The sequence below is a fragment of the Brienomyrus brachyistius genome, chromosome 4, assembly GCF_023856365.1.
Source record: "Brienomyrus brachyistius isolate T26 chromosome 4, BBRACH_0.4, whole genome shotgun sequence".
Taxonomy (NCBI): domain Eukaryota; kingdom Metazoa; phylum Chordata; class Actinopteri; order Osteoglossiformes; family Mormyridae; genus Brienomyrus; species Brienomyrus brachyistius.
The window spans coordinates 18,129-31,624 of NC_064536.1; the positions used below are offsets into that span (position 1 = coordinate 18,129).

Below are 13,496 nucleotides of genomic sequence, written 5' to 3' on the forward strand. Positions count from 1 at the left end.
GGCATGCTGGGAATCTCTTTGTTAGGTGGCCCGGGGCATGCTGGGAATCCCTTTGTTAGGTGTCCCGAGGCATGCTGGGAATCTCTTCGTTAGGTTGCCCGGGAAATGCTGGGAATCTCTTCGTTAGGTGGCCCGGAGCATGCTGGGAATCCCTTTGTTAGGTATCCCGAGGCATGATGGGAATCTCTTCGCTAGGTGTCCCAAGGCATGATGGGAATCCCTTTGTTAGGTGTCCCAAGGCATGATGGGAATCCCTTCGTTTGGTGGCCCGGGACACGCTGGGAGTTCCTTCGTTTGGTGGCCCGGGGCACGCTGGGAGTCCCTTTGTTAGGTGGCCCGGGACACGCTGGGAATCCCTTTGTTAGGTGGCCCGGGGCACGCTGGGAATCCCTTTGTTAGGTGGCCCGGGACACGCTGGGAATCCCTTTGTTAGGTGGCCCGGGACACGCTGGGAATCCCTTCGTTTGGTGGCCCGGGACACGCTGGGAGTCCCTTCGTTTGGTGGCCCGGGACACGCTGGGAGTCCCTTCGTTTGGTGGCCCAGGGCATGCTGGGAGGCCCTCTGTGTGCCCTCCGCTGATTAGTCTGGGCTCAGATCTGGACCTTGTCTCTGGGTAGTCTGTGAATAACTGTCACTAACGAACAGGACAGCACTGTGCTAGGTCACACTCACGATTATTTCTGCTCTAACGAACTCGACCGTTTTGAAGTGCGCAAGCCCTTTCCATGCCCCAAGTCAAGCTGAAAGTCCACATTGAACATACACATTTTCCTTTGATGTGTTTATGTCCACATAAATGTTTATAATGTTTACAGTCAGTTCACACTTCTCTTTTTTCACTCATAACGTTTTAATGTACAGTCTAAACTATGCATCCATTAAATGGAGAAGAATTTCAATTTATCTCAAATCTGTGATGTAAAGACATCGCTTAGACTTTACTCCTAATTACTTAACTGGTGCGGAAAAACAAAGTGGCACTTATTTGCAACAAAAAAGGATTCTGGTAATGGGGCTGTTGTTCAGATGGTGTGATAATGAAGTTGTTGCTATGATGGATTACCTGAAGGAAGACGGCCACTGCTATATCCTTTCTTCACCTCAGACATGATTTATGTATTACTTGAAAAAAATAAGAGAAAAGGTAGAATTTTGGCTTAGTTCTGTGAAAAGCATTATCCATCCCAGGTATTAAATTAGGGTGTTGATCTAGCTGGGGAGTAACTCATTAATAAGAAAAGACATATTGCATCTGAATTTGTCCTCTAAGTGTTTATGGAGAACTTTACATACAGGCAGAAGCTGCGGGCCAGTTCCTCACTGGGAGAAAGTTTGGGAAGAAAGCCTCTCTAAGGCATTTTGTTTATGGAGCCAAGTTAGCTTTTATGAGCCGGAATTATTTTAGGTGATACATTGATCTTCATTACTGCCTGAGTCAACGGCTGAGGTTACTGGAGTAATTATCAGGCCCGGCTCCAGAATAGAAACGATCGGTGGGTCGCCGGATTATTTAAGCATGTCGTGATTTGTGATGATTTAAGCACGTTGAGTTCAATGTGTGGCTGGGACAGCAAAGGAGGGGCTTGTATTTCACTGTCATCCAGTGAAGTCTGTGAGTGGTTAAACAAGTGACCCTGACCCTCCCCCCCCCCCACGGAGCCGGGCCTGGTAATTATGATGGTGAGGTAAGCGGGGCGTCAGATCTCCTCTTGCTGTTGTTCACCCTCTCCTCCTGCAGCGCGCCTTACATCAGCCTCGTCTGGGTGCCATTAATTGTTCCTGGTAGCTGACATCTTTCCTGCAAAACTCAAGTGCCGTCGACTGTAGCCGGAGAATGGAAAAGCTCTGTCCGTTAAGAGTGCATCCATGAAGAATAGTGGTTGAGTAGAGTATTGTAGGACTCCTTAAAATAACCAAATAGATAGCGTGCTGCCTGGGTCAAGGTTTTCATTTTCCTTTGTATTTTGATGCACAAGTTGACGGAATGGCATGTCTGAAAAGCCTTGTGGAAAGTATTACTGTCTGCATGCAATAAAAAAACAGAGTAGGTTTTGCTGTCATTGTGAAGTTATAGTTTGGTCTGTGTAGGCTTGTCAGGTAAGAAGAAGGTCAGGCTGTAGGTGAGCTTACTCACCACAGGGCCTGCTTCTCTAGGCCTTCAGACGCTGTGGAGTACCTCGAGAATGAGGCCGACCGCTGAGCAAGTGGCTGCTCTTACCTCTTATCTCTTATATGTGTTTGTGTGTCTGCATGTTTTTTTTTAATGCCGATGGATTTGAAGAGTACATTTGATTTACCACGGGAAATGATTCACCACTCAACGTGTTCTGTCACCCTCTGGTTTCTCGGAGTCTTCTCAGTTCGGGAAGGCGTGCCCTGCTAGATTTCAGTTGTTATAGACTGCTTTGTGTCTGGCCTGGATGTGGGTCTTTTGCTGAACATTCTTCATTCCCATCACCCCCGGGCCACCGTGCTTCTTTTGCCGTCCGGTACGTCAGCGGCCCGCTAATGCCGCGGATGGCCTAATGGTCTGTATAAATGCGGCCTCCGTCATCCGCCTGTAATTTCATTCATTCCTGTCAAGTGTGGAAGGTAAATGGAAAACAGAATAATTATTTCTGGGCTGTTATTTCCACTGTTTTTTTTTGTCGAATTCTGGATTTTTTTTATTCATTTATTTTTTTAGACAGAGCTGAAGATGAAAAACACTCAGGCATCAAAACACTCAAAAAACACTCAAGTTTGCATAGATATTAACTCACAGTCTCGTACAGTGGTGAGACCAAAATTTGTACATCCATTCATTTCAGTTGCTATGGAAAGGTGTGGTTTAGAGAGAAAGGTGTGGTTTATAGAAAAAGGTGTGGTTTAGTGAGGCCAAACTAAATGAAAGCTGGTAAAAGCTCATTACTGGCTGCTGGTGGCAGATTTTTGCCCTGGATTAGTACAAAACAAAAGCAGGGAGTGAAAATTCAATGGGAGGCAGAAGAGGGGAATATAAAGATAATATGGATCACCTGAAAGTCATCCATCCAGCCATCCATCCATCCATCCATCCATCCATAACAGCTTTCCCAGTACTGCGTCCCAAGTATGTTATAACCCAATGCGTCCCAATCCCAAGTATGTTATAACCATATAAATTAAAGTTTAACCTTGACTTAACCTAGACCAGTGCACAAAATATAGTGTTTTTCTGTGCATGAGGGTACAACAGTGGATCCCTTTTGACCACATGTCCAGGACATTAATACGGTGTGCATTGTTCCACGATAAAAGTAGCTATATCACAAAGTCATAGAGTGGTAAATTTTTTTTACATTTTTTCCATGGCTATATTTATATAAAAAGTTTGAAGAGACCACTATATTTTTAAACTGCATTTTTAAATCCTGGTTTAATCATGGTTCTGCTGGCAGAAGGCTACACTGAGCAGCTGGTTGCTTCCAGGTTCAAAATTTCTAAGACACTGGGAACGACCACAAACCAGCCAGGTAAAGGATGGAAGAGACTTTATAATGCCAGAGATGAACGTTAACTTACCCAACAGTTTCTCATGAATGGAGGATGACGTCAAGTGACCTTCAAGAGGAATAGAATAGACTTACATCACAGTAAGTGCAGGTGTGAGGTGCACTGCTGGGACAGTTTGTATCAGGCTCCAAGAAGCCGGACTGAAATCCCATAAAGCGAGGAAGGAGCCCTTCATTAATGAGAAGGAGCGAAGAGCCAGACTACAGCTTGCAAAGCAAAAATATTCACCGACGCACAAACTGAGAAATGAGTGGAAATGCATTGTGTTTATTCTGGTGACTGTACCATCTTGATTCTGATGACTATTCCATCTTGATTTGGTGACTGTACCATCTTGATTCTGATGACTATTTCATCTTGATTCTTGAGAATGTACCATCTTGATTATGATGAGTGTACCATCTTGATTCTGGAGACTGTACCATCTTGATTCTGATGAGTGTACCATCTTGATTCTGGAGATTGTACCATCTTGATTCTGATGACTATTCCATCTTGATTTGGTGACTGTACCATCTTGATTATGATGACTGTTCCATCTTCATTCTGGTGAGTGTACCATCTTGATTCTGGAGACTGTACCATCTTGATTCTGGAGACTGTACCATCTTGATTCTGGTGACTATTCCATCTTGATTTGGTTACTGTACCATCTTGATTATGATGACTGTACCATCTTGATTCTGATGACTATTCCATCTTGATTTGGTGACTGTACCATCTTGATTATGATGAGTGTACCATCTTGATTCTGGAGACTGTACCGTCTTGATTCTGGAGACTGTACCGTCTTGATTCTGGAGACTACCGTCTCGATTCTGGAGACTGTACCATCTTGATTCTGGAGACTACCATCTTGATTCTGGAGACTGTACCGTCTTGATTCTGGAGACTGTACCGTCTTGATTCTGGAGACTGTACCATATTGATTCTGGAGACTGTACCATCTTGATTCTGATGACTATTCCATCTTGGTTCTGGAGACTGTACCATCTTGATTCTGATGACTATTCCATCTTGGTTCTGGTGACTGTACTGTCTTGATACGCTGCCATTGTACCAGTTCGGATCATGTTGTCGTGGATCCTTGTTTTTGTTTTGCGCATGTTACGATCATTTCCACGTGTAAATGGGTAATTGAAGTAAATTATAGTGCTTAAGCAGAGCTGGAACCTTCAGCTTTAGTTCGTCAGTAGTGGAGAGTGGGCGTCCAGGATGGTTTCCAGCATGACAAGGGAAAATTCCCTGCAGAATATACCGAGCAGCCAAAGTCAATTCAAATGGAGTTTCTCTATTGTTCTTGGCATGTTGTGTTTTCTAAATCTTCTGCAAGTATAACACATTTAATCCTGAACTTAAAATGACACAATTCTTGTATGTCTGCGGATGATGGCTTCTGGATGTATTGAGGCAATCGAAGAATGAAGATAAGGGGCTAATGACTTGGGTCATTGCATGAATTTTAAGTTTTGTTATTTCAAGAATCCCTGTTGTGTCTTCTCTGCTCGTTGGAGAGGCCAGGGTAGACTTGTTGGAGGTATATAAACCTGCCACTTTAGGGATCGATTTGATGAACTTGTTCCATCTCCACGGTGACCCATAAATTGACCCATTAATGAAGCCAAGCAGATTTCAGGACCATCATTCTCAGAGTCGGTGCCTCTCTCGGCATACGCACCTCTGTCATTCCCAAGTCCTTAAGTGTCCTTAATCATTGCGCCCCCTGTTGGTTGCATTTTTGGAATGCTGGTTATGCTCAGAACTTATAGTTGGTTCTTTGGTAATAAACATGATGATGTCTTTGTGAGACTTAATCCATGGTGCTTGGGTTCTTCATCCAGAGACGCCTTTGGCTGTAGAACACTCACCCTGAACACCATGGACGCTTCACATTTAGCGGTAGCATTTCTACTGTCATGCACACATTTCTTACGTAACCAGAATTTTTTCCCGGTTTTCACAGCAGAAAAAAATTGATAAAATATTTAAACCTTGAGCTGCCAGTAACCTTTAAATTATTCATTCATACTATCAATAAAAGTGTTTCAGCCCAGCTCCGCTGTTGTGTATGAATAAGTGGGACTGGTGAAAATGAATGGGGGGGGGATAATTAGTGAGATGAGTTCAGCACACCTGAGGCTGGGGGTGTGGCTCAGGCAGCGGGCAGCATCTTGACATGGTGATGAAATTGCCCTTTTGTCTCCCCAAGTCTCGTCTTGTTTTTGCTCCGTCTTCCACAGAAGCCCCCCCCCCCCCCCCCCACAAAGACAAAGTTTTTACTGCTTTGGTGTTTTCCCTAGAGTTGTTTTTACAAATTTGCTACTGGAGCTGTTCGGGTCAAGGGTTGCTAGGTTACTGTATCCGAGCCCCTCCCAGGAAAGCCAGGACTTGGTCTGGCAGCATACTGTGCTATGCACTGGCTTTATTTATATTTTATTTATTTAGCCTGCTAGCTATAAAAAATTCAACGTTAGGTACTCAGCTGCATAGTAGTGATTCATGTCGAGCACCTCAGAGTCCCGAAACGGAGCTTCCCCTGGAACATCTTCTCCAGGATGCGATCCCGAATTGCCAGTCATCCCACGCATTTCCTGGGATCACCGTGCCTTGTCTGGGTCACCCAGAAACCACAGATTCTCCGCACTCTGTCCCTTGACACAACTATTTTACAAATAGCTTCCTTATAAGCAAAAAAAAGGTATTTTTTGATATATGATACGACTTGTATTTGTTTTCTTGTGGTGTCTTCAGTGAACCACGGTGTAACTTTACTGGAAATCCATTTTCAGGTCAGGGAAAAGTCAAGCTGTACCCCTTTCTGCGACTGTCCCAGTTGAGCCTTAAAAGACACATTTAGGAATCGATGGCTTCTAAAGTCCGCCGTTGTCAGGTTAGCCATTTATTCCCCCGGTTCTGTCCTTCCACTCTCTGTGTCTGGGATGCACGCTGCCTGTCACACCGTGCCCTTGCCGCCATGTTCCTTCTTTCATTGTCATTTAAAATGCCTTTGTGTGACCTTGAGATCAAAAGCAGCATCCAATGAGTGACTCCGGAAAACCTGCCCCATGATTGGAGGAAAAAGCCGCAAGCAAAGGGGGTGACTGGTGATTGGTAGATTGGAACCCTAATACAATAAACCAGTAATCATGAGCGCTGTAGATGTGTTGTACTTGGTCTTGCTTGTAGGAGCCTCAAATGGACCGGTCACATTGTCTGCCTGCCTGATATTGTATCTTTTGTGTGTATTGTGAGGTAACTTGCATACATTTACATAGATGCTTCGGTTTAAGTAGAAAATCTACAGGCATTTTCAAAGACTGCTACATATTACTTTTCATATTTGCATGTACCATCCACCTTTTTTTATAATACTATCATGCAGGAGGAGCTGCGATTGGCCGCTGCCTCTCATTGGCTCAGCGGGGAGCGAGGTGGCAGACTGTACCATCTCTGCATTATGTAGGGGAAGAATCATTTTATGTAGGGAACCCTGCAAAACATGCATGTCGATGGCACTGCGTGTAGTGTGAAGCGGTGCGGGACACGCCCATGGACCGTAGCTGCACGCGCTGCTCCGTCTACGTGACGGTAACCATGCCTCCGTGCGGCCCGGCTAATGTCACTCGTGGGATTAGCTAATTAAAATCTGCCTGTAATTTCCTCTAATACTAAAAAACCATTAGTGACGCAGTGGCAGATTTAAAAACTTTTAAAAGTGCACCCTCGGTTACCCAGGAGTTGCTCCGGTCCATGCAGCTTACGTGAGGCCTGTCTCTATGCGGCGATTATACATTCAGATAAATGCCTCTCTGGATGCTGCTTGAAGGGAGGAGAGAGGAGCATGAAGACTGTCGGTTTTCCTCTGGGGGGGGGGGGGTGGTGGGTGTTGGGAGGATGCTGGATGTGAAGTCTTTGGCTTGGGCTCCTCTGGAGTGGTCGCACCTGCACGTTTGGCCAATATGGGTGCATCAAATTAGGATCCTCTTAAAGGAAAGTGCAGTATGGAGATCAGTGGTGTGAAGAGCTCCTGCAAAAATCACCACTTTGTTGGTCTTTTATGTCGTTTGGATGAAACCAGTGTTGCCTGGTTTTGCCCACTGTTCCGGGAGCGGATTGAACACGCCTCTGCTGAATCTTCAGTGTTTTAAATGACCTAAAAGCGTCATCTAACGAGACTCGCTGACATGCATGTGCTGTGCTCCGGCAGGCCGCGCCTTTTTCCGGAAGATCCCGCCTGCCGTCAGAAGCGGGCAATTCATCGGACGCCACCCCCGACTCCGCCAAATGCCAATGAAGTCACATTAGCTTGCGGCGCGTTGGCGCGACGATCCAAGTGGACGCTATCGTTAGCTGAATTCCCGTTACATTACGGTGCATGTTATCTGCCGCTAAGTTCCCCTCGTTTGCGGACAGCAGGTATAAATTCCCGTCGCAAGCTCTGCTGTCTCTCTTCCCTGCGAAGGGCGCGATAAAGGCGGGAGGGAAATTGCAGCAGTCAGTGCCGGTGACGGACACTAATCCGCCTTCCAGAAGCCCCCTTTCAGGACGAGGACTTCCTGCCTCCATCCTCTTCTGGCGCCTCGGCCCGCACGCCAGCCCATTGGCCGCCCTGCCTGCAGGAAGCGCCGCCGAGCCCGAACGGAAGCGGCCTGCCCTCCAAGGCGCTTAATTAAGCCATTCATCACAGCGGAGATAAAGCAATCTCTCTCCAGCCATATTGGGCTTCTACAGCATTTTCAGAGCTCGCGGGAATAATGAGAGTGGTTCTTAGACACAGTGTATTAATTGTTTAATGCGATATGTCTTTTTTATGAAAGGGAACGCGCCGAATCATGCATAATGGATAATATACGCACTTTTCGAGAAATAAACACGCCTTTGGTTGTCTTTATTGCCAGAAATCACCTGCAATTTGGGAAGCATTTTTAAAGATGGCAGAGCAGCCAGTCTACAGTCTGTAAGGCCCTGTAGTCAGACTGAGGTCTTGTCCTGTTACCCATAATTCCCATCATTTGCACTATATGGTATTGTGATGAGGGTCTGGTGATGAGCAGCCAGCAAGGCTTGGGCTTGAGCCCTCGTAAGTGTGAATCAGCCTCCCTTGTAATGCACAGGAAGTCCTTCATTCACTTAACCCCCCCCGGTGGACAGTAAATAGCCTTTGATAACCTCCATGTGCCGACCAGTACAGTGGTGGCACAATGGCTCAGTGGGGGGCGCTGTTGCCTCTCAGCTCTAGAGTCAGTGGTTCGGATCCCTCCCCAGTTGTGGAATGTGGAATGTGCATGTTCTCCCAGTGCTTTCAGACGTAGCACCTCTAAATTGTGTGTGTGTTTCTGTTTATGAGGTCCCCACAAAGATCTGTGACTGCAGTCAGAAACCTCAAAATGCCAAAAGTCTCCTATTTTGTTTGGTTTATTATGGTTCAGGTTGGGGCTGGGTAGCGGTTAAGGTCGTCATTGATGGGGTTAGGGTTTTTCCCATTGAAATGAACGGACAGTGCCCACAATGATGTGAATATGTGTGTGTGTGCCCTGTGATGACCTGGCATGCCATCCAGGGTGGTACCCCCACCTTGCGCCTCCCAGCACAGGCTCCACGTTCCACCATGTCCCTGTACCAGTTGGATGGATGGGTGAATGGATGGTAGATAGATGGATGGATGGATTGTTTAAGCATGGCGACATACGGCAAAGCTACACTGTGTTGACGTTCGTGGTTGTATTTCAGATCTTTATACACATCATGCCTATAAATAAAAGGTCTGTGAGGAATGCCGTCTGTGAGGAATGCCGTCTGTGAGGAATGCCGTCTGTGAGGAATGCCGTCTGTGAGGAATGCCGTCTGTGAACTTCATAACCTGACTTTCTAGTGGCACCTTGCACATGCTCACCTGATGCTATCTGATAAATATTCATTCACAAAAGAAATGTTAATGTGTGTATCTGGGGGGTACTGTGTGCTCTGTGGGAGGCTACACTAAATATTATCGTGAATAACATTTATAATCTGGGTTAATACTGATAATTGGCTATTGGGAGGGTATTATCTGGAATGATAGACTATGCCGTAGCAATTGAGAGCTCAGCAGAGGTTGCGGTCCCTGCTGGAAGTGACTTCTGTCAGGGGGCGCTCACAGGTACACACGTCGGGATCAATTTGGGGTCACCTCAGCGCCACGTCTTTCAGTTTAGGACGAGCCGAGCCGTCAAGCCCCAACCGGAAGGGTTCTATAGACGTGTTCTAGCTGGCCAGTGGTTTCGCATCTTCGTTAGAACATTATCAGGCTTCCTGATTGCCCGATAGCACCCCCACCAGCTACTGGGTATCCTTTTTTGATTTGCTGTTGCAGGACCGTTTCCAAGTGGGGATATTCAATAAGGTACGAAGAGCGGATAACATGCTGTTAAGAAAGGACACGTCTGCAGTATGTACTAGACTAGTAGCGCATATTTCTTGCACCCCTCTTGTTATCCTGCTCTTAGCATCTGCAGAATTGATTCCTCTGACTCTCCCACTTGTTTTCAGATTGGCCAGTTTAACATGTGTCTAGGTGGGTGGAGTCATTCACCCCGAAACACTGCACTGCATACCTACCCTGCCGCTCTTCTGGGATGCCCCCTTTCACGTATACCCAGCCCTCACCATTGCATCGGTACATGTGACCCATGCGAGTGCAGCAGTTTTAGAGCTGACTGCAATGGAGCTGACTGCAATGGAGCTGACTGCAATGGAGCTGACTGCAATGGAGCTGACTGCAATGGAGCTGACTGCGTTGAAGCTGACTTTGAGGGTGTTGACTGCCTTGGGGCTGAATGCGGTGGAGCTGACTGAAATGGGGTTGACTACATTGCAGCTGACTGCATCGGAGCTAACTGCAAGGGTGTTGACTCCCTTTGGGCTGACTGCGGTGGGGCTGACTGCATTGGAGCTGACTTCATTGCTGATGGCTGATATGGTTTCATGCTGCCTTCCACATGGTATCTCCTCATACTGACAAACGGTTTACTCCGTGCCTTCACCCCTACTGATTTACCATGCACCTTTTTTCAAATGAACCGGTGTCCCCTGTTCTGCGCCTTGTGATGAACTGGCATCCTGTCCAGGGTGCCCCTATCCTTCCTGGAATAGGCTCCAGGTTCATAGTGACTCTGCCTTGGTTAAGTATTTATGAAAAATGGATACATATGATGTATAGTAAGAATACGTAGCAGTTTTAAGGTGACCACAGGAACATGCATCACGTTGGCCTGCAGAACATCTTGTATTCTCCTCTCTTACTTAATTTCCTTACTTAGTGTATTGCTTCGGGAATCTGGGTGGTTGATGGTGATGTTCATGGCTGCATTTCAGACCTGTATTACTATGCCAACAAAAAAAGGCTTGCATTCCTTACTGCTAACTCAGTAACCAGGCTTGCTGGCAACAGCGTGCATATTTATACCTGATGCTATCTGAAAATATTAATTGCTAAAATATCATTAATGGTAAATCATGTGTCTAGGAGGTACTGCATGCTCCTTGGAGAGGCTGTGCTAAATATTATGCTGAATAAAATGTATAATACTTACAATTGCTTGTTAGGAAAGTAACGTCTTACAGCCGATGCATCTTGTTTAAAAAAAAAAACATAGTCCCTGATGTACAGCATTTCGACTCTGTTTGGATACTGGCTTTACCTGTCACTCTTCATTGTAGTCTTTTTATTGACTCTCTGTGCTGTTATAAACCTGCAGTTTTCAGGATTAATAAAGTCTATGTCTGTCTAACATTTCTGTCTGCCTGCCTGTCTGTATGTCTAATAGTTCTACCTGTATACCTCTGTCTTTCTGTCTTTCTGTTTCTGTCTGTCTCTCTATCTGTTTGTCTACCTGCATGTTAGTGTGTGTGTGTGTGTGTGTGTGTGTGTGTGTGTGTGTGTGTGTGTGTGTGTGTGTGTGTGTGTGTGTTTCTCTCACTGTCACCATGCTCCTGTACACCACGTGGAGGGATGCCGTCAGTGGAAGCACACATATTCACCACTGCCCCAGAACTCTTGCGATTCCCAGCCACTGTTGCCGCTTTTCAATGAGCCTCCCACCCCCCCCTTCCCTCCAGTCACCCCCCCCCATCTTGCCTTTTTTTGTGGGAAGCGCAGATGGCTTTAGGAATAAGGGGGCCGAAAAAAGAGGCAGACAGAGGGGCGATTGGGGAGCGGCGGAATTTGGCGGACGGGGAGGTGGGAGGGTCCTTTTGTGATGAAATGTTGCATAAATAATGGCGAGGGGGGGTTGAATTCTCCGTTGCTATGGAGACCTTTGTGCCTGGCTGAACTCCTATTCTTCAGCGCTGCGAGGCAGCCACTAGTCAGGCTTGCGGTTCCTCTAGCCGCTCCGAGAATCATTACTGCGGAGAACGCCGAAGGGAAGCATGCTGGAGCTCCAGAGGCCGGGCCACCCGGAGCATGGTCCATGCGCAGGTAACCGATGGGGATCGGGGTCCATGCGCAGGTAACCGATGGGGATCGGGGTCCATGCGCAGGTAACCGATGGGGATCGGGGTCCATGCGCAGGTAACCGATGGGGATCCGGGTCCATGCGCAGGTAACCGATGGGGATCGGGGTCCATGCGCAGGTATCTGACGGGGATCGGGGTCCATGCGCAGGTATCTGACGGGGATCGGGGGCAGGGGAACAGGTGTTTGTACCACACGGCACTGTGGAAAGGCGTCTCTGGTTTCCACGGCTCTGAGCTGGCCGCCCTCTGGAAGCTTCACAGCTCAGCGTGAACTTTGTGGCTGTGGCCGTCGCCTGTGAACTGGCTCTCCCTGCGCAGTGGTGTGAGTTACGTCTCGGTGTTGAGGCGTCGGCCAGTTTTCTCTGGATAATTCTGAAGAGACGTGCAGCGGCGGGTCGTCAGTGTGTTCAGTCTGGCAGCCACCTTCCATTTCAGTTCTGCTCTTCCCAGCAGAGTAGAAAGTGCTGTTTCCATTGCCGGGGGTGGGGGGGTGGTGGGATTGCCGGCGCCTGTATTTTCTAATGTGGTCAGAAAGGTACCAGCCATTCTTCTGCCTGGGGGCAGGCAAACGGGACCTAGAGGCGACCCGTGCGGATTCTTCATTCCCCAAGTTGAACTTAATCTGTCTGTGTTGTCGTCCAGTGACTCTGTGGTCCAGGCTGGGGACATTGCTGGCAATATGGAGGTGGGCAGGCGAGTTTCGAGTTTCGGCCCCCATTACCCCCCTGACCTTGTGTCTACGTGAAGCTGACTGATTGCTGCTCTTCGGGTCAGTAGAATCTCATGCAATGTCCATGTTAATTTCATAGTAAATGTCTGGCGATTCTCGCCTCCAAGAGTCTCGGAATGACACCTGTCGGCTGTTGGTGCCGAAGATAATCAATTTAACAGCTTTACAAAATAACTAAATGTGACACACATGAATGTCCATACTAAGTATGGGAGGTTGACCATGCAGTACTGAAACAGGACTCAAACATCTGCTAAAGGAAAGTTATTATATAAATATACATTTTAATAAAAAGTGAAATAAAAAGGGTGGAACGTCATGATCTCACTTAGCTTGTGTTATACAGGTAAATGACTCAATAAAAAATGATTCAGTGTTGTAATGACTTTCCCGGGGGTACAGCCGGTGTGAAAACATTTGTAATTGACTTATCTGGTCTTTGGTGACTCTTTTTGTCACCCAAGATAATGTTAAAAACTCTCTGGGTGAAGTTATAGGCTGCGGTAACTCCCCCAGACCCAGACCGGGATAAGCGGTTAGAAGATGGGTACATTGATAAAAGTTAATTCTGAAAACTGTGGGCTGTGAAGGGATCCTACAGACTTCAAGGCACGCTCCTCTGTGGAGCTGGCATCACGGTGAAGCAGGGCTGAAGTGAGAACCCTCACTTCAGTAAGGTGAGAACCCCTCCCACCTCAATACACACCCAGAGGTCCTGACCTTGTGGAGATTTTC

General features: G+C 47.0%; 1 protein-coding gene across 1 annotated transcript in view; it reads left to right on the top strand.

Moving 5' to 3' along the window:
- The first annotated feature begins 11,875 nt into the window (after nucleotides 1-11,875).
- The window catches only part of LOC125740680 (catenin delta-2-like), a 143,080-nt gene continuing 141,459 nt past the window's right edge, over nucleotides 11,876-13,496 (top strand). Inside the window, exon 1 of the mRNA XM_049012159.1 lies at nucleotides 11,876-11,993. Within this exon, the coding sequence (XP_048868116.1) occupies nucleotides 11,979-11,993 (15 nt within the window). The 5' untranslated portion in view covers nucleotides 11,876-11,978. The remainder of the gene's footprint in view (nucleotides 11,994-13,496) is intronic.